The 18,848-nt window shown below is 45.9% G+C and overlaps 1 protein-coding gene across 1 annotated transcript in view; it reads left to right on the forward strand.

Annotated features, from left to right (window-relative positions):
* ILDR2 (immunoglobulin like domain containing receptor 2) overlaps positions 1-17,110 on the forward strand; it is a 76,037-nt gene extending 58,927 nt beyond the window's left edge. Inside the window, exons 7-10 of the mRNA XM_040229961.1 lie at positions 2,759-2,872; positions 6,693-6,909; positions 8,046-8,724; positions 10,962-17,110. Coding sequence (XP_040085895.1) covers positions 2,759-2,872; positions 6,693-6,909; positions 8,046-8,724; positions 10,962-10,997 — 1,046 coding nt within the window. The 3' untranslated portion in view covers positions 10,998-17,110. The remainder of the gene's footprint in view (positions 1-2,758; positions 2,873-6,692; positions 6,910-8,045; positions 8,725-10,961) is intronic.
* The last annotated feature ends 1,738 nt before the right edge of the window (positions 17,111-18,848 follow it).

The following is an 18,848-nucleotide window of genomic DNA, read 5'->3' on the forward strand; positions in this document are numbered from 1 at the left end:
TTCTCCAAGCAAGAATCCTGGAGTGGGTTGCCATTTCCTTCTCCAGGGGATCTTCCCTGACCAGGGATCAAATTTGCATCTCCTACACTGGCAGGTGGATTCTTTACCTCTGAGCCACCAGGGAAGCGGACTAAAAATAGAATCACCAATAAAAGTAACAAAACTTGTCTAAACCTTGCTGCTCCCTCATGCTATTCCCTGAAATACAGTTTCTATTCCTGACTTTCTTTTCATTCATTCATTCATACAAACTCACATGTCTGGAGTGTCTGCAATGTGCCAGTCTCTATGGCAGGTGCTCAGGAATCATAGATTCACAGAGAGAACTGGTCCTTGATCTCAGGAAGTTTACAATCTAGACAGAGAAATTCTACTGTAAATAATCTTTCTTAAGAAAGCATGAACCTCACACCCATCCCCAGGCTGGCACCATTTCAGCTCAAACAAACACTATGTTTGTTTAGGAATATACTCTGGGTAGAGCACCATCCTGGGCGTTACACTGAGCTAGAATGATAAGCATTCTTTTCCCTCAAGAATCTTTCGGAAGATTAGACATTTATACATGTCATTTGAAACAAATAGGAATATATTAAGGGACATATGAGGAAAGTTCAAAGTAAATGATTTGTAAGTTGGGGGTTGGATAGAGAGAGAAAAGAGAAAACTTTTCTAGCTAGAGAAAAAGAAAGTCTTTTGGATGAGATGTTGTTTGCGCCGCCCCGAATAATTACAAAGAACTCAAAGTGCTCCACTGAGTTGGTCTTTGTTGTCTTCTTTTTTTCCTTTTTTGGTTTATGTATTTGTCTTCTCTGCCTTATAAGATTATTTAAAAGGTGAAAATTATTATTTGTATTTTGTAGACATGAAAACTGAATCCTGGATAGGTCACCACTTATTTGAGGCCCTTGTGGCCTACAGGGTGCCCAGTTCCCCACTTCCCAGCCCTATGTTTTATCCATCAGACACAAATGCCTCAGAACAGACACAGCACTTCCGTGGGATAATTGCATTTTAATTGAACTGTCTGTGGTACTCTGTAAACGCCTCTGCAGAGATGGAAGGGTGCGGAGGCTGATAAATAAAACCATTTCTGCTAATAACTGCTTCTGCATAAGGATTAAGGACCTAACCTCTGGGAGAAGGTGTCACTAAAAATCATGTGCTGAGATTCATTGATTTTTAAAGTAATTCCACAATTGAAGCTGAATGTGCACTGCCCATCCTGTGCTTATATAGAAACCAGTGCACCTGCAAATGGGCATGTGGGCGTCTTCCCAGTCTTCAACACCAGGGCTGTGATTAGAGCTGGTGAAAGATGATATTTTAATCTTCCACATACATGCTTGTGTAGGGGGCTATGTCCACAGCAGGGGAACATAATCAGAGAGCAGAACGCAGAACTTTCTCCAGAGACCCATGCAGCTGTGTGGCTTCCTTATGGTATTTTCCCTGCTCTGGCAGTAGAGAACGTTGGGGGTGGGTCACCTGCTTCCATCCGCATTGGACGGTCCTGACCGGCTGCATGGCAGGATAGTGCCTCGGATGCCCAAGGTCCACCTCTGGGTTCTTCCTTTTTGTCTTCCTTTCGTCTCTCTCTGCTGCTTCTGGCCCCAGACTCCAGGCAGACAAGAGGCCCAGTATGGTTGGGCTTCCTTCAGACTACATTCCAGTCCCAGCACTGCCACTTATTGCTGAGCAACTTATAAAACTTCTCTGAACCAAAATTTCCTCATCTGTGAAGTGCGGCTGCTAACAGCTGACTCCTTATGCGGTTGCGAGAACTCAGAGTCCACAGAAAGCATGGAATGCAGTGCCTAGGACGTCCCAGTGCCCGCAAGCGTTGTCTGTCACCCCTGCTGTTCTGTCCCCATCCCAGCCCTTTCTCTTCTTGTTTTCTCTTTGTCTTACCTGTGAATATTACATCTGCCTGTGTCTGATCACCCTTGGGGCTGGTAATGGATTAGATTGATGCTTAAGTGATACCGGGCTTCAGCAGCCGTTGTCTCTGACAACATGAGTGATGAGAATGTAGAGGATGGTATTATCTCTCATGCTTTAGTTTAGTTTTGTTTTTATTAAGCCATGAAAATAGCACCTGCCTGTAACCACACTGCAGCAGGTTGATTTAATCATGTCTAAAGTATGGTATTCCCTTTCCTAAGGGGAAAATGCTGAAGAAGTAATAATGGAACCATAATTAGTAATCCATCTATTTTGCATTTTATTTTGTTCTACTGTGTGTAAAGCCTGCAATCTAATATTAGCTCTTAGGCATTGCCTAGTTATGGAATTTTTGTACAATCTCCCAGGCAACTACAGGCTTTTAGGCCACCTGTGTCAAGGTCTCTGACGTTTGGGTATCTGTTTCAAAGGTACATGTGATTCCGCCAAGAGAAGGTATGATTCTCAGACTGTAGAGTGATCTGTATCCCTAGTCTAGAAAGTGGTCTTTTTTAGTGTGAGTATACTCCCCCAAACTTTGAGAAGATGATCTTTAAGTGCAGCTATAAGAGGTCAGAAGTAGGAAGGAGAGGTTACTGGAACAGAATTTTTTTGTTGATGTGCCAGTCCTCCATTCTAATGGAACCATCTGATAAAGGGTATGGTTCCATATATAGAAATATAGGTTACTATTTCTGGGTGATTTCAAAAAGAGTTGTTCTATCTGGGACCCATGTTTTCTACTGGTAAGTTACATGGAAGTCACCTTTTCCTGAGTTTTTTTCAGCTTACTATCTTGTTTGTTTCTCAACAGTTCGCAAAGGTTACCGGATCCAAGCTGATAAAGAGAGAGACTCCATGAAGGTCTTATACTATGTTGAGAAGGAGCTGGCTCAGTTTGATCCAGCAAGAAGGATGAGAAGCAGATGTGAGCATCTGTTAGTTTTATGTGATCTGTGCATCACGCTAAAAGGGATTTGGGGGTGACCATACATGGGGAGCCCTTAGCTTTCAGGGTCAGAATTAGTAGGGGTGCTGGTGATACCACCCTCAAGAAAGTAGCTTTGAGTACATGGAGGAAAGAAAAAAGGGGTTCTGGTATGAAGAATAGGGTGATAACAGGGAACTATATCCAATATCCTGTGATAAAGTATAATAGGATTTAAAAAAAAGAGAGTAGAGTAATCGTGTACCATCTTTGCTTCTGTTTCCTCTCTCATGGGGCAGTCAGTATTGATGGGCTGTGCAGTGGGGTTGGCACCATTTTATTAAAACAGCCTTTCTCTACTACTCCCTTTAAAATACATTCAAAATAATGGCTTACAATGTGGAAGCTTCAGTATCAGTTTTTTCCAACATGAAAGGCCCTAGCCTCAGATGACAGTCCAGCTGCCAACTTGCCATATCAATGAAAGTAAAAGAACAAGTCTGCCAAATGAACCTCATAAAAAAGATGCCTACATTCCTTTCAGATACCCAGTGGCAGAGACTGAAGGGCAAGCAAAAAGTCAAAAGAATGTTTTAATTATTGAGTCTGTAGGCAGCAGGGCCTCAACCCTTAACTCATCCACAGACCTTGGAGACTTTGCCGCTGACATAGCTGATTCTTGATTTGGACTCCAAATTACTGTCTATATTGAAAAGCCACACAGGGCAGGTCTGACATGGATGGGCTAATTAATCAGAGGTCCTGGCAGGTGTGGGAGTGCGGTCACTACATTTCTCTCTTTGAACCCTCCTTGCCTTGGAACCAACTCCAGACTCAATGGCATTGTTGGGAAAACAGTCCCAGACTAGAGGAACTTTATTCAGATTAAGGACAACATATTCCTCCCAGTTTGCAATTCTAATTTCATCCTGTCTGAGTCGCATCCATTGCTGCCTCCTCCCACCACACCGGCTATAAAAAGACCATCTCCAGATTGGAATGTCAGGAATGCAGATATCACTGCGCGTGACAAGCTAGTTGTAACGGTGTTGTCATGGATCCCTGTAAGGGGACAGACATAGAGATAGTCAGAGGTCAAGGATAAAGAGACTGTGGGGGAAATCTGTGAATTCACAGCTCAGAGAAGAAACAGAGGTTAAAAATAAAGGGTAGATCCCAGTTTAGGTGATGTCTCCCGTCTGCCTGGATTAAAGTGGTCTCCAAAGGCCTGGCTGGCCAGAAGGTAATGACCAAGGAATCTTAAGAGTCCAAGGGATGGCCTGGGTCAACAGATGAAGAAACAGAAGCCCAGAAGGTTGAAGTGACAGTTTCAGGACTGCAACCCAGGTCTGCAGATTGCTGTCCTGTGCTTTTCTGCCTAACTAGAAACTTTGGAGACAACTGTGGATGGTGCCATGGCTGCAGTAGCAGTTTATATACAAAGATCACAGCCTTCTATCTCTTAGGACTTTAGGATGTTGGAGCTGGAAGAGACTGAGATTGTTGAGTCTACCTCCCTCATTTTATGGAGGAGGAAAGGGAGGCGAGGGCAAAGTCACCAGGGCCAGCACTCACTGCCAGTGCCAGAATTGGAACCCAGAGCTCCTGGAACCTGCAGGTTCCCATTGCAATAACTGCACAGAGATGAAGCAGAAATCTAAGTTCTCTTTACTCTGAGAGGATCTATCCCTGAAGAGCAAAGTAAACCCTGGGATGGATCATGGCCATGGGATAGTCTTGAAGATCTCATCATAAAATGAGCCAAAGGAGTACTAGATTCTGTGAGAAATGGGAGTTTCAGGGTCAGGCCTATGAATTTCCCAGAATGTGTGATCCTCATTCACCTGCTCCCTGTAAGTAGGGGGTTGCTCTGGGGATATTTTAGTCTGGAATCGGCAAACCACAGCTCCCAGGGCACGTATGTTCCACCTCCTACTTTTGAAGTAAATTTTCCTGGAACACAGCCATGCCGATCTACTTGTCTTATCCATGATTCCTTTCATATTGCAATAGCAAAGTTGAATAGTTGTGACAGTAAGACTTGCAAAGCCTACAGGGTTTACTATCTGGCCCTTTACAGGAAACGTTTGCCTCTCTTGCCCTAGAGTTCCACTGTTAGGTGTCTCTGAAGTGGGGGATGTTGATGTTCATGTTCACTGTGGCAGAAGTTTGAGAACAACATACAGCCTGGACTATCCATCATATGAATGGAGAAACATCTCTCCCTATCTGAAGAGATGAAAAATGTCCATTATTCCCTGAAGTTTAAGGCAAGTTCTGAGCCAATAATGTAATTTTTCAATAAACACACTTGGTGCATTTTAAAGTTCTCTTCTGTATGGTTCCCAGAAGACTGGAATTCACTGGCATCGTGAGAAAAGGAAGAATCTAGATTTTATTAACCAATAGGATCTGAGTTATTTCCCTTTAAAATAGGCAGGCACTAGACCATTCTCCTTACGAGGAAGAAAAGCCTTAGATTATAATTAAAAACAAGCTGATCACATGACCAAACTGAATGGCATTCCTGGTCAGCCCTGTGTCCTGGTGAAACAGGACAAGGAGGTTGTGTTTATGCTGTGCAGGGAGACCCTCCCTTCCGTTCCGGGGTGGGAACCAGCAAAATTCCTCTTCTCCTCTGAGGACTGTTGGGGATAGGGAGGAGAGAAGGTAGACGGGAACCTGAGACACATACTTGTGCTTCCCACATCTGATCTTAGTTTACCTCTCATTCGGCAGCCAGGCCCTACATCTTATAATTGTTGATTTTGATAATAGTTTGAAGTTCAAAGGACTTTTAGAAAACAATGGATTTTCGATGGATTCAGTTACATTACAAATAGAGTTGCTAGATTTATTTTTGAAGTAATGTGAAATTCAATCCATTTCATAGTTTTATAAATAAATAGTTTCTTTTTTTTTTTCTTTCTTTCCAGATTGTGATTCTGGTCCTTATTCACAAGTGCTTTTGGGAAAAGCTACTTAGGCCACCCTAAAAAATGAGAAAGCTGTGACCATCCCCTCCCTTTTTACATTTTTAGGCTGGGACCAGAGCATAAGTGGAGGTCCATAGACCATAAGTGCAGCCTAACCTTCCCCTTTTATTCCTACACTTCCAAACAGCTATCCTGGCCATCCATAGCCACATACACCTGGAACAGTCTGGGGAGTGAAGAGGTCTACTCAAGCCACAGAAATGGACTTGGTACTGTTCAGGGAAAATATTCCAGGTTCCTGGATGAACATCCAGAAGCAGGGTGTGCACACTCTCTTCGTCCTATGGACTCCTTGCTCTGTGGAGAGGGGCATGGCAGCAGCTGGGATGGGGTTCGTGTGAAGCACGGCATGGGACTGGCTCTGAAGTTCCCATCTTGGGACTCAGATAACAGCAGGGAAGATACTGTGATCTGTGGCTTTTCTGTCTTTTTGCCCCCTTTGCCACATGCCTGGGATCATCATGGCTCATCACTGATTTAAACAAGAAGAAGCAAAACATTTGAGCGAGGATGATGATATACTAGGAGGAGACCAGCTGCAGAGAGCCTAAGTTCTGGAAAGCCTGCCTTAGGTGGAACAATAACAATTGTTTTCCTATCTTAAGAACATGTGGGAAGCCTCCCCTCTGTAGGCAACTAGGCTTCCAACTGAAGCCAGTTCCTGCTGAGCTAAGAACCATTAGTTCAGGTCTACAACCCATCCTGGGCAGGATTGAGACCCTCGGGTGGGAATTTCCCAAAGATTCCAGTCTTAGCCTTTAACCAAGTTCCTGTTCTGTCCTACAGGTAGAAAGCTCTGTCATGCCTAGTTTTTGTCCTTGCAGATAACAATACCATCTCGGAACTCAGCTCTCTGCATGAGGAGGACAGCAGTTTCCGCCAATCTTACCATCAGATGCGGAACAAGCAGTTCCCTGTGTCTGGTGACTTGGAGAGCAATCCTGACTACTGGTCAGGTGTCATGGGAGGCAGCAGTGGGGCCAGCCGGGGGCCATCGGCCATGGAGTATAACAAAGAGGATCGGGAGAGCTTCAGGCACAGGTGAGGATAACTGTGGCAAGGCAGCTCTGGTGCTGGGCATGAGAAGGCAAAAGCTGGGAGGCAGGATGGGTCTGAGGCTGCAGTGATCCGAGAATGGCTGTCTGCCCTTCTAGGTTATCTTGCCTCATCTCTCTGTGGCTATTGAACACCCCTTTCCCACATGTATTAAGCAAGGGAACGCTTGGGGCACCATGTGCAGAAGTAATCAGTCAAGGCTCTTTGAAGGGGGTTCTCTAGACCCCTTAATGAACCCTGTTGACATTTCTCTGCCCTTCTCATATATTTTATCTTGTAACCTCTAAAAGACCCCACCCATCATCTCTCTCATTTTTGATCATCTGTTCTGTGAAAGGTCAAATGCCAATTATGTTATACTGTTGGATTTGATTCTCATAATTCTAAAAGGCAGGTACTATTAATGTCCTCCCAGTTTTAGTTGGGGAAACTGAAACTTAAAAAATTCTAAGGAACATACACAGGGTCACGTGGCCAGTGAATGTGAACGGACAAGATGTGTGTTTAGTTGCTATGGCCAATGCCCACTGATAGCACCTTCCCCACTCACCTATCCTTTATACTGAAGGACAGTAGATATTGCTCTTCTCTCAAAGAACCAACTGCAGGGTCCCTCTGACCTGCTGCCCCACCAGGTAACTTGCCCTTCGCTCTGAGGAAGGAAAAGGCCTCTCTGTTTATCACCAAATATTACAGGGCTCCGTGGGCCACAGCTGTTTGGACAGCAGGCCACATCCCCCATGCCGGCTTTGAGGGTGTGAGAAGTGTGTCAGGAGGCTGTCAACCAGAGGTCATATCAAAATGGCCAAAAGAAGGCCCCACGTGTGTTTCAGCACCGTGTAGATCACAAAGTCGTTTTATTCACACAACCCCTTAATGCTTAACGCTAACTCACCAGATGGACGCACGCCTTGACTTGGCTGTGATTCTGAGGCGCGAGACGTGCCTGGGGCGATGCGTCCAGCCAGGAGCAGAGCCCTGTCGGGCTGCGCAGTCTCCTGAGCGAGGCCCCAGCCAGGATGGGGTCCTTAGATCCCAGCTCAGGCTCCCTGCCTCGCGCATCTGGGGGCCTTGGGTACCTGGGCCTTTCGAGGACTGACCAGCGCCTCCTCTGCCCGCAGCCAGCAGCGCTCTAAATCGGAGATGCTGTCCCGGAAGAACTTCGCCGCTGGGGTGCCGGCCGTCTCCATGGATGAGCTCACGGCCTTTGCCGACTCCTACGGCCCGCGGTCCCGCAGGGCGGACGGCAGCAAACAGGAGCTCCGAGGCGGGAGCCGCTTCGAGCGCTCGGAGGCGCGGGCGCACGGGGGCCTCTACCAGGACGGCTCGCTGGAGGAGTACTATGGGCCGCGGAGCCGCAGCCGCGAGCCGCTGACCGACGCGGACCGCGGCTGGTCCTACAGCCCCCCGCGCCGGCGGCCGCCGGACGACGCGCACTTGCCGCGCCTGGTGAGCCGCACGCCGGGCACCGCGCCCAAGTACGACCACTCGTTCCGCGGATCCGGGCTGGAGCGGCAGGTGCGGCCAGAGGGCGCCAGCCGCGGCGGCAGCCTCGAGACGCCGTCGAAGCTGAGCTCACAGCTCGGCCCTCGCAGCGCCTCCTACTACGCCTGGTCGCCGCCGGCCACCTACGAGGCGGGCGCGCCTCCGGGCGACGAGGAGGAGGACACGCCCGACGACACGTTGCCTCCCTACAGTGAGCTCGAGCTCAGCCGGGGCCCGTCCTACCGCGGCCGCGACCTGCCCTACCACAGCAACTCGGAGAAGAAGAGGAAGAAGGAGACACCCGCGAAGAAGACGGTGAGGCCCCGGCGGCCTCCCCGGGGGCCGGTGGGCACGATCGCCAACCGGGGGCCGCGGGGCGGGGGAGGAAGGGGAACAGAGCAGGAGGGCCCTGCCCTAGATGCGCAGACGCCCGGTGGGGCCCGGGTGGAGGGAGCAGGCCCTCCTGCTTGGGGAATCCGGAAGTTAGGCTGGTTTGTCCCCCACCTCCTTCTACCCAGGCAGGACCAGGTGAAGTAACGGCTTGGAGCCCGGAGCGTTGAAAAAAAGCAGAAGTAGCAGATATGCAGGTGTAGCAGACTAGCATTAATGGCCAGCTTTAAGAAGCATCTAGCATCAGGGATTCTAGGGGTTCATTCCCACCACAGGCCTTTAGGTGGGTTTCTGAGGTCTGCATTCTGACGATCTACGCTCCGTGCATGCTTATGTGTGCATTCCTCCCTACCCCCTGCTCCCTTTAGGGTGAGGGTTTGTTCAGTTCAGTTCAGTCGCTCAGTCGTGTCCGACTCTTTACGACCCCATGAATCGCAGCACGCCAGGCCTCCCTGTCCATCACCAACTCCCGGAGTTCACTCAGACTCACATCCGTCGAGTCAGTGATGCCATCCAGCCATCTCATCCTGGGTCGTCCCCTTCTCCTTCTGCCCCCAATCCCTCCCAGCATCAGAGTCTTTTCCAATGAGTCAACTCTTCGCATGAGGTGGCCAAAGTTCTGGAGTTTCAGCTTTAGCATCATTCCTTCCAAAGAAATCCCAGGGCTGATCTCCTTCAGAATGGACTGGTTGGATCTCCTTGCAGTCCAAGGGACTCTCAAGAGTTTTCTCCAACACCACAGTTCAAAAGCATCAATTCTTCAGTGCTCAGCTTTCTTCACAGTCCAACTCTCACATCCATACATGACCACAGGAAAAACCATAGCTTTGACTAGACGGACCTTTGTTGGCAAAGTAATGTCTCTGTTTTTGAATATGCTATCTAGGTTGGTCATAACTTTTCTTCCAAGGAGTAAGCGTCTTTTAATTTCATGGCTGCAGTCACCACCCGCAGTGATTTTTGGAGCCCCCCAAAATAAAGTCTGACACTGTTTCCACTGTTTCCCCATCTATTCCCTATGAAGTGATGGGACCAGATGGCATGATCTTCATTTTCTGAATGTTGAGCTTTAAGCCAACTTTTTCACTCTCTACTTTCACTTTCATCAAGAGGCTTCTAGTTCCTCTTCACTTTCTTCCATAAAGGTGGTGTCATCTGCATATCTGAGGTTATTGATATTTCTCTCAGCAATCTTGATTCCAGCTTGTGCTTCTTCCAGCCCAGCGTTTCTCATAATGTACTCTACATAGAAGTTAAATAAGCAGGGTGACAATATACAGCCTTGACGTACTCCTTTTCCTATTTGGAACCCCCTGCTCCCTTTAGGGTGAGGGCTTGTAACTTGCATCAAATGCTGGAAGAGTCCACATTCCAGAGAAGGTCAGTAGTCGTTGGTATTTATGAAGGACAACTCACTTCTTTTTTCCCTTTGACGTTTTATTGAGTGTAAACTGTACTATGCCTGTATATGTTAAGGAAATCTTTCCGTCCCTGCCCAACTCATTTGTCTCTTGTGTAAGTGGCCTTATTTAGACTTTATTGTTTTCCCTCTAAATGCCAAGAGCAGCCCAGTGAATCCTGCAGCCCCGTAATATGAGCTCTGAACCTCAGAGATTGTTGGGGGACAAATCACAGATCACTGTGGGTTTCCAGGGTGCCTCTGTGCTCCAGAAGCCCTCTCCAAGCCTGGGTGCTACTGCCCCCTCCTCAGTTACCCTGCCTCTCTCGTGGTTTTGTTTTTCTCATGGTTCCAAGCAGCACATTTGCTTTAGTGTATAATATGGGGAGAGAACATGAACATAAAATGTTCTGGCATGATTATTAACCCCTCCAAAACAAAACCTGCAATGACCCAAGTATTATGAGTAGAGAAGGAACTTTCAGGTGATGTCAGATTTATGGTGCACCATCTACTCCAACTGTTGTGGAACTGTAAACATTTTAGTTATCCCTAAAGGGGTGAGAGGTTTTTCTGTGGTCATGGAACTAAGTTCTATGAGATGAGTGTTGGCTTCAGCACCAATTGAGGCTTAGGGGCAGCAGTCACAAGCTTAATGAAATGTCCTAAAAGTCAGAATGTGAGGCTCTGAACAGGTGTGGATTCTTCCCAGAGAGCCATTTGTTGTGTATCTTTAATCAGGCTTTTTCTGTTCTTTCCCCAGAGTGACTTTCCAACCAGGATGTCCCTTGTGGTCTGATGTTTGTTTTCAAGACAACTCTCTGAATGACTAGGAATTGGCAACAAAACACGGGAACAAGACACAAATCCAAGAGCCAGCAGGCCGGGACCTTCTTGGGCCACTGCCTTGGAAGATTTGCTGATCTTTGCTTTGGCAAGGGATGGGGGCAGCCTTTAAGGGAGGCTGATTGCAAGCCTCAGTGCCCATCTAACTAGTTTGAGAAGCTTATCAAGAAAACTACAGGTGAACACATTCCCACACATGGAGTTTCTCACCCACAGAGTTCATCCTGCCCTGTCTCCTCCCTTAGCCAAACCAGGATTCCTTTTCCATTTCTGAAAGAGAGTTAGCTCTGGACTGCTAATCTCCAGATAATGCCTATGCTACAGTCTGCTTTTCCATACCTCCTGTGCTGTGCTTAGAAACAGAACCGATTACTACTATTAGAAGGCCTTCACCCACAGCGGAAGATAGCTTCAGGCAAAATACACCATTTGGCCCCATCACTTTCCAGTCACTCGTCAATGACTGTAGTTACACTGAAATCAGGCCTGTGGTGAACTCAGTGGCCATGACCTGCTGGACAATCACAGAAATGACTTCAATTTGCTGTTCCCAATGACAGTTCTTGGCTGGAACAAAACAAGAGCTGTCAAAGTGGCATTTCTTTTTCCATTCTGAGAACACGAACTGCTTTTTCCCTTTTGTCATAGCGACGTGAGTCTTGGACATCAAGGGCTCTTCTCGTCCTCCCCTTTCCGGGACTGTCCACAGGTCGGTGCCACACACAGAGCCCCGCGTCCCTCTGCACGGGGGGCTGATTAGGTTGTCATCAGGTGCCTTTTGTGTTTAAAATACTCATATGAAAGAGAAGAGGGGAAACGAGGAGAAGAGAACAATGCAAAAGAAAGAAAAAATGAGAAAGAATCTGAGCAGAAGAGAATGTATGGTCTCACTATGTGTTGAATGTGGGCCATTTCCTCCACAGGCTCTGCCGGCTCTTGTGTGTGTTTTATACCGTGAGTTGTTCCTGCCCATCCCAGTTTCATCATTCCAGGACACCTGAGCGTGGAGCAGGCATCCCTGGGCCTCACCAGGCTGCCACTCTAGATGCTCTTGGGAGACGAGGGATATTGCTTTCTCAGGAAGGAGCACTTCCTACTCCGTGTGTGCATGCTAAGTCACTTCAGTCATGTCTGACTCTTTGCGACCCCATAGACTGTAGCCCACCAGGCTCCTCTGTCCATGGGATTCTCTAGGTAAGAATACTGGAGGGGGTTGCCATGCCCTCCTCCAGGGGATCTTCCCAACCCAGGGATCAAACCTGCTTCTCTTACATCTCCTGCATTGGCAGGTGGGTTCTTTACCACTAGCACTACCTGGGAAGCCCTTTTCTACTCCCACCCCTGCCTAAAGGATAGATTTTGCTTAAATCTCAAAAAATCTCTCTGGATTTCATAATTTGTATAGATTGGTTAAAAAAAAAAAAGGCTACAAACTCTTCCCTTCTCATCAGAGGTGCCATCTATTTCTCAACCCCTTGAATTTGGGATTGGCCATGTGATTTGATTTAGCCAGTGGCCTAATAACAGATATGATAGAAGCAGAAACTTGACAGATTCTTGTGCATGAGGAAATTTGTCCTCTCTTGCTGCTTTTGGGAACCTTGCATCACAACCAGGTAAATTAGCCTGGCTGGCCTGCTGCATGATGAAAGGACCCAGTTACCCCCATCACTCTAACTGGCAGCCTATTAACTCTCAGCTGATTGCAAACATGAGTGATCCCAGCCAAAACCAAAAGAAAAATTGCCTAGCTGAGCCCAGCCCAAATTGCTGATTTCTACCCAAGGCATGAGAAGCTGGTCCACTCTTTAAATGTTCATTTTTCTTCAAGGAAAAAGCTTTTTTTTTTTTTTTAATTGTCTGAATATTTAACCCCCCAAACCCTGACTCTGTCTAACCTTAGGTGAGTGTTGGTCTCTACTTTCTTTGACAGACTTTTGTCAAAGCTTTTCACCCCACACTCTTACAGTGGGATACTTGGTTAGGTCCAATCACTGGTAGACAGTGTTGCTTGGTCTCTGTATCCCTCTACTTCAGCAGGCTCCATCCTCTGTCTGTGGATCCATGGACAACTGATGAAGACAGTTTCTTCCTCGGCATCTCTTTGGTCTTCTCTGGAACCACCTGACTGGGGCTAGGCCCTTTTCTCAGAGTACCATTGCACTGATGTCCATTTAATTCATGGCATTTCCAAACCAGTTCTATATGTGCAATGAAATCAGTGGCTGGGTGAGGGTCAGAAGGATGAGATGATATCATTGCTGGGTGTAGAACTGGCCTGCCAAAGCACTTCATAATGGCCTTGGCCTGTATGAGTTGAACCAGGAGGACAATTCAGTCCACTGCTGGCACTTCCAAGGGCTGGAAGACACAAGCCATAACCCTGGTGCTGAGTTGTTAGACTTGCTAGTATCCTTGTCATCTGAAAGCCTAGGTCTCATCTGTCTGTTTGGGCCCCATTTCCACTGGAAAAGATGATTAAAACACCAATTCTTAGTCACCAGCTTTGGATTTTAAATTGCTTAGGCAATTTTGGAGAATCTTGGATAGCTGAAGTAGTTATTATTTCTTTATACTGAGCACTGTGTCAGGCTATTCACCACCAAAGAGCCCCATACCACCAGCTGCAGAGACCAAAAATACTGCTTTCATTAGCCAGGGGCATGTATGATTTTGGTGAAGGGAGCCATGGGAAAGAATTATTAAAATCGGAAACCTGAAGGCAACAAAACTACCGACAGACAATAAAAAATACAAAGATGATAACAGACTACTGAAATAACCTGGGTACATGGGACCAGGTTGTCCTCGGAAGGGGTGCATAAATCACTCAGACCTCCAGGTTTCTGGTCAGGAGAGAAAACCGTCATTTCTGAGTATGTGGGCAGGAGATAAGTCTGACCGGACGAGTAAAGGCAAAGCTGGCCATCCTCAGCACCCTGGCTTTTCTCAGCACATCCTTCTGTTTCTTTTCCCCTGACTAGTCCTGTGTAGAAAGTGCTTACACATGTTAGCTTCCTTCCTTTATTTTATTGGGGGTGAAAGATTAGGCTTGTGTAAGACAAGATCTCTGTCCATGCATGCGTGCATGCTCAGTCACTCAGTCAGGTCCAACTCTTTGCAACCTTATGGATAGTAGCCCACCAGGCTCCTCTGCCCTTGGGATTTCCCAGGAAAGAATACTGAAGTGGGTCACCATTTCCTCCTCCAGGGGATCTTCCTGACCCAGGGACTGAGCCTCATCTCCCGCGTCTCCTGCTTTGGCAGTTGGATTCTTTACCACTGAGCCACCCGGAAAGCCCACTCTGTCCATGGGGACCCTGCAACTGAATAGAGGAAACAAGAAATGCCCAAGAAAGAATTGGGAGATTTTATACATATAATATGAAATACTGCTATGGATAAATTACAATAAACCCAGAGAATTAAAGTTTTTTTTATTTAAATGGGTATATTTTGATATCTAAGTGTTGTGTGTATTTGTCCATCCATCCTGTTTCAAGACATGCTCAGTGATCTGAAAAGCCAGTATTAAAAAATCTGAGCTGAAAGAGGTGAGTTAGAATGGGGAGGGGTGAGGGGCAGAGGGCTGAGTAGGATGATGCAGGAGTGTGTTTGCCTGTGAGTCACAGCTGAGTCAGGGACGTGTTGGATGAGGGCGCAAGGAGGCAGGTGGCAGGTAGATGAACTTCTCTAGGCCATGCAGACTCATGAAGCTGGGAGCATTCGCCATGGACCTGGTGCTCATGGGGTGCTCTCCATCTGCTCCTCCAGGGGTTCAGCTCTGCGGCCATGGAGTGTTGCTGCCCACCTTCACTCACACAGGGACCATCTTGCAGAGATGATGGTTCTCCCAGCTCCCTTCCCACACCAGGCAGACTGTGCGAACTGGGCATGGGAAATGGCTGTCCCTCTAGCCTAAGGAACACCTAGACCTAGCCACACCTGTAAACACTTCTAAATAGTCTGAAAGACTTCATACAGGTAATCCAGTCAGACCTTAGGCAGCCTTTGAGAGAGGCTAAGATCACTGATTGCATTGTAACCCACCCCCTCTTTTCTTTATAGATGGAGAAATAAACCACTGCTGCCATTAGTGAAGTCAAAAACCCAGTTGAGTCTTTTCTTTTGGATTAGCGTTTTCCCACATTGTCTAGCCGTATAAGTTACCTGATTGCTGTTAAAAATGTACTGTTGGGCCCTGCCCAGAAGATTGATAGGATGGGTCTGGAGCTAGGATTTGTACTTTTAACATGTATTTCAGGAGAGTCCTGTGATCACATGTATTTGGAAAATCTTACACTAGATCATACCTCATCATGTGCCCCAAACACTTAGTCCTGAGAGCTCCTTGGGCTTCGAATATTTTTCTTCAGATGTCCTGGTGAGGTCACTCATACTCCCTTGGGCCTGAAAGTGGCGAAGCCCCCAGCAGTCTCACTAGGATGGTGGTGACTGGCTTACCAGGGTCCAGGGGTAGGAGAACTGTGCAAGGCAGAGGGAAAGGATGGCTAGGAGCCCACCCTAGGAGGCTGCTCCCAAGGCTTCTAGTCCTGGAACAGAGATCCTGTTGTGATGATTTCAGATCTGACAAGAATTGCAGGTAATTTTCTCATTACCCTGATGTCATTCTGAGCAAAATTTAGATCATGAATAGAAATAAACAAGACCTTTGGGCTAATGGCAAAAATAAATCATTTTTTGAAACATTCAAATCACAGCCTGACTGGTCAACACCTACTTCCTCCTGAAGACCCAAATTGAATGAGCAAAAATAATAAAAATCTATGTTACATATCCTTCCAACATCAGATTTAAATGCTGCCACAATCTTACAGGGTTTTGAAATTGATTTATAGAATGTAGAGATCCAAATTCACCAAAATGGGGGCCAGGTACTTAAAAAAAGTGCCTAGATTTTTCCTGCCCGGATCCTTCCTCCTTTTCACCTGGAAAACTGTTCAATGAAGCTCCGAGTAAGGGACTTTTAATGTGAGGATGGAGCAAGGATAGTGTGAGCTGCTTTAAGAGGGTGATAAGAATAAAGTCTGTATTATTTTTATGGTGTATTACTGTTTACAAAACATTTTCACATGCATTATCTCATTTGATTCTCTCACAGTGACCTCTATGATAAAGGCAGGGTGGATGTGCTGATCCTATCAAAAAGGTAAAACTGAAACTGACAAAGGCTAAGTGATGTGCCTATTGTCAAATGACTTTTTAAATCATAGAGCCAGGCCTTCTGACTATCTCTCAAGGGTTCTTTCCAATTCCTACAATACTTGTGGGACTGGAATCAGCCCAACATCTGGGAGAAGAGTCCTGGCGGTGATGCTCACTCATGACATCACTGGAATGAACCTATGGAGACAAGCGCTGTGGGTTCTGCATCTTGCCAAGCATCGGTCCTCAAATGCTGCTGTGAGAGGAAGTCAGTTCTATTCAAGGAGGCTTTCATTAGCCATGCTGGAGTTGAGAAAACGTTTTGATAAAAATGTGCTTTAGATTTTAGAATCCTTCCTGAGAAGCAATTTCTGAGCCAAATTAACAAATTCCTGTAGACTCAGAATTCCGAGGCTTGGGGTGACCTGCCTGGAATGAACAATCTGGCATCCTCACTGCATTTGGTGATTTTAGATAGAACTGAGAGTGGCCGGATATAGAGGGAGCCATTTGGCAGTTTAGTTAAAAGTTTTATTTCTTGGTGAGGCTGGATACAGGTCCATGTAGGCTGGCCCATTTCTTTGGGGAAGGCTAAAAGAGATACAGATAGCTTGTCTCTTACCTTGGCTTCCAAAAAAGTCACTCTATATTAACAAATGTGTTAAGCACTATCCAGTGAGAATTTTCTTTGTGGGAATAAAGGAAAAGGGAACAGAAGGAACCGGAGGCCAAGAAAGGTCAGAAAGCTGCTTCATGGTAGTTGCCTGCCCAGTTGTTTGGTGCCTTGTCTGTGGCATCAAAACTGAAATGTTTGCATCACTGTTGCCGGTGACTTTTTTTTCAGTATCCGACATTTAAAGTGAATTTGGTTGTAATGTTTAAATAAAGCATTGTCACCTACATTGGTTATGAAGAACTCATGATTTATCCTAACTATGTTTAATCATGATCTGTCATTACATGATCTGAATAGAAAAAAAAAAATCATACAATCCATGACCTCCTCAGATTTTCTTAACTACTGTAATGGAGAATGAATACTGTGGGACTAGAGGCAAGTACTGACCAAGTGTAGTGTATGGTTTTATAGATTTTCATAAGCTTTCTGTGGCCACTCTTACTGCTCTGCACAGACATGGGGAGTGGGACAGATGATGGGACAATGGGAGGGTTCTTAGTTCATTTTCAAAAAGGGTCCAAGCATTTGCTGCTAGAAATGGCATTTGGGGAAGGGAAGAAGGAAACTGTCTTGGGAAGATTAAATTCTGAGGAGATCTGGAAAATTCCACAGCATCATAATTTAGAGAAGGCAACTTAAAACCTTTGTTAGCAGACTGAAAGTTGAGTGTTTAGTCGCTCAGTCAGGTCCAACTCTTTGTGACCCCATGGACTATAGCCCGCCAGGCTCCTCTGCCCATGGAATTCTCCAGGCAAGAATACTGGAATGGGTTGCCATTCCCTTTCTCCAGGGGATCTTCCCAAACCAGTGATTGAACCAGGGTCTCCTGCATTGTAGGCAGATTTTTTTTTTTTTTAACCAGCTGAGCCACCAGGGAAGCCCTTTGTTAGCAAAATAAGTGATAATTACCCCCAGAGAACTCTTATCCTCTCTTCTTGGCCAGGCCCTCTCAAGGGAGTTCTAGACTTTACGGTCCTGGTTGAATGAAAATTCTGTCCTTGCTTAAAGCATCTGGACTCAATTTTCTTCTTTTAATAGTTAACTAAAAACGTTTATATGTAGATTTAACTTAAAGATAGACACTAAAACAGTTTAACTCTGATTACCTCCTTTGAACTTTCTGCTATTTTATCCATTTTAAAATTTCTATCTTACCTTTCAGCTTTAAAGTATGGTATTTGAATTATTGTTTGTTTAGAATTACCTACATCTTTTCTTTCTACATTTTAGATCTGTTTTTGAAATCTTCTCCCTTCTTTCTTTTATTTTTGTATTTATTTGTTTTTAATTTTTACTGGAGTATAGTTGATTTACAATATTGTTTGTTGCAGCAAATTGCATCAGTTATACATATACATATACCTACTCTTTTTTTCAAGATTCTTTCCCATATAGGCCATTATAAAGTATTGAGTAGAGTTCCCTGTGCTATATAGTAGGTCCTTATTAGTTACCTATTTTATATAATGTAGTATGTATATGTCAGTCTCCATCTCCCATTTATCCCTCTGCCCCTATATCCCCTGGTAACCATAAGTATGTTTTATATATCTGTGACTCTACTTCTGTTTTGTAAATAAGTTCATTTATACTATTTTTTTGGAGAAGGCAATGGCACCCCACTCCAGTACTCTTGCCTGGAAAATCCCATGGACGGAGGAGCCTGGTAGGCTGCAGTCCATGGGGTCGCAAAGAGTTGGACATGACTGAGCGACTTCACTTTCACTTTTTGCTTTCATGCATTGGAGAAGGAAATGGCAACCCACTCCAGTGTTCTTGCCTGGAGAATCTCAGGGACGGGGGAGCCTGGTGGGCTGCCATCTATGGGGTCGCACAGAGTCGGACACGACTGAAGCGACTTAGCAGCAGCAGTAGCAGCATACTCCGTTTTAAGATCCCACATATAAGCAATATCATGTAATATTTGTCTCTCTGTGTCTTAATCCATTCAGTATGACA

Source organism: Oryx dammah, unplaced genomic scaffold, assembly GCF_014754425.2.
Source record: "Oryx dammah isolate SB20612 unplaced genomic scaffold, SCBI_Odam_1.1 HiC_scaffold_28, whole genome shotgun sequence".
Lineage (NCBI taxonomy): Eukaryota > Metazoa > Chordata > Mammalia > Artiodactyla > Bovidae > Oryx > Oryx dammah.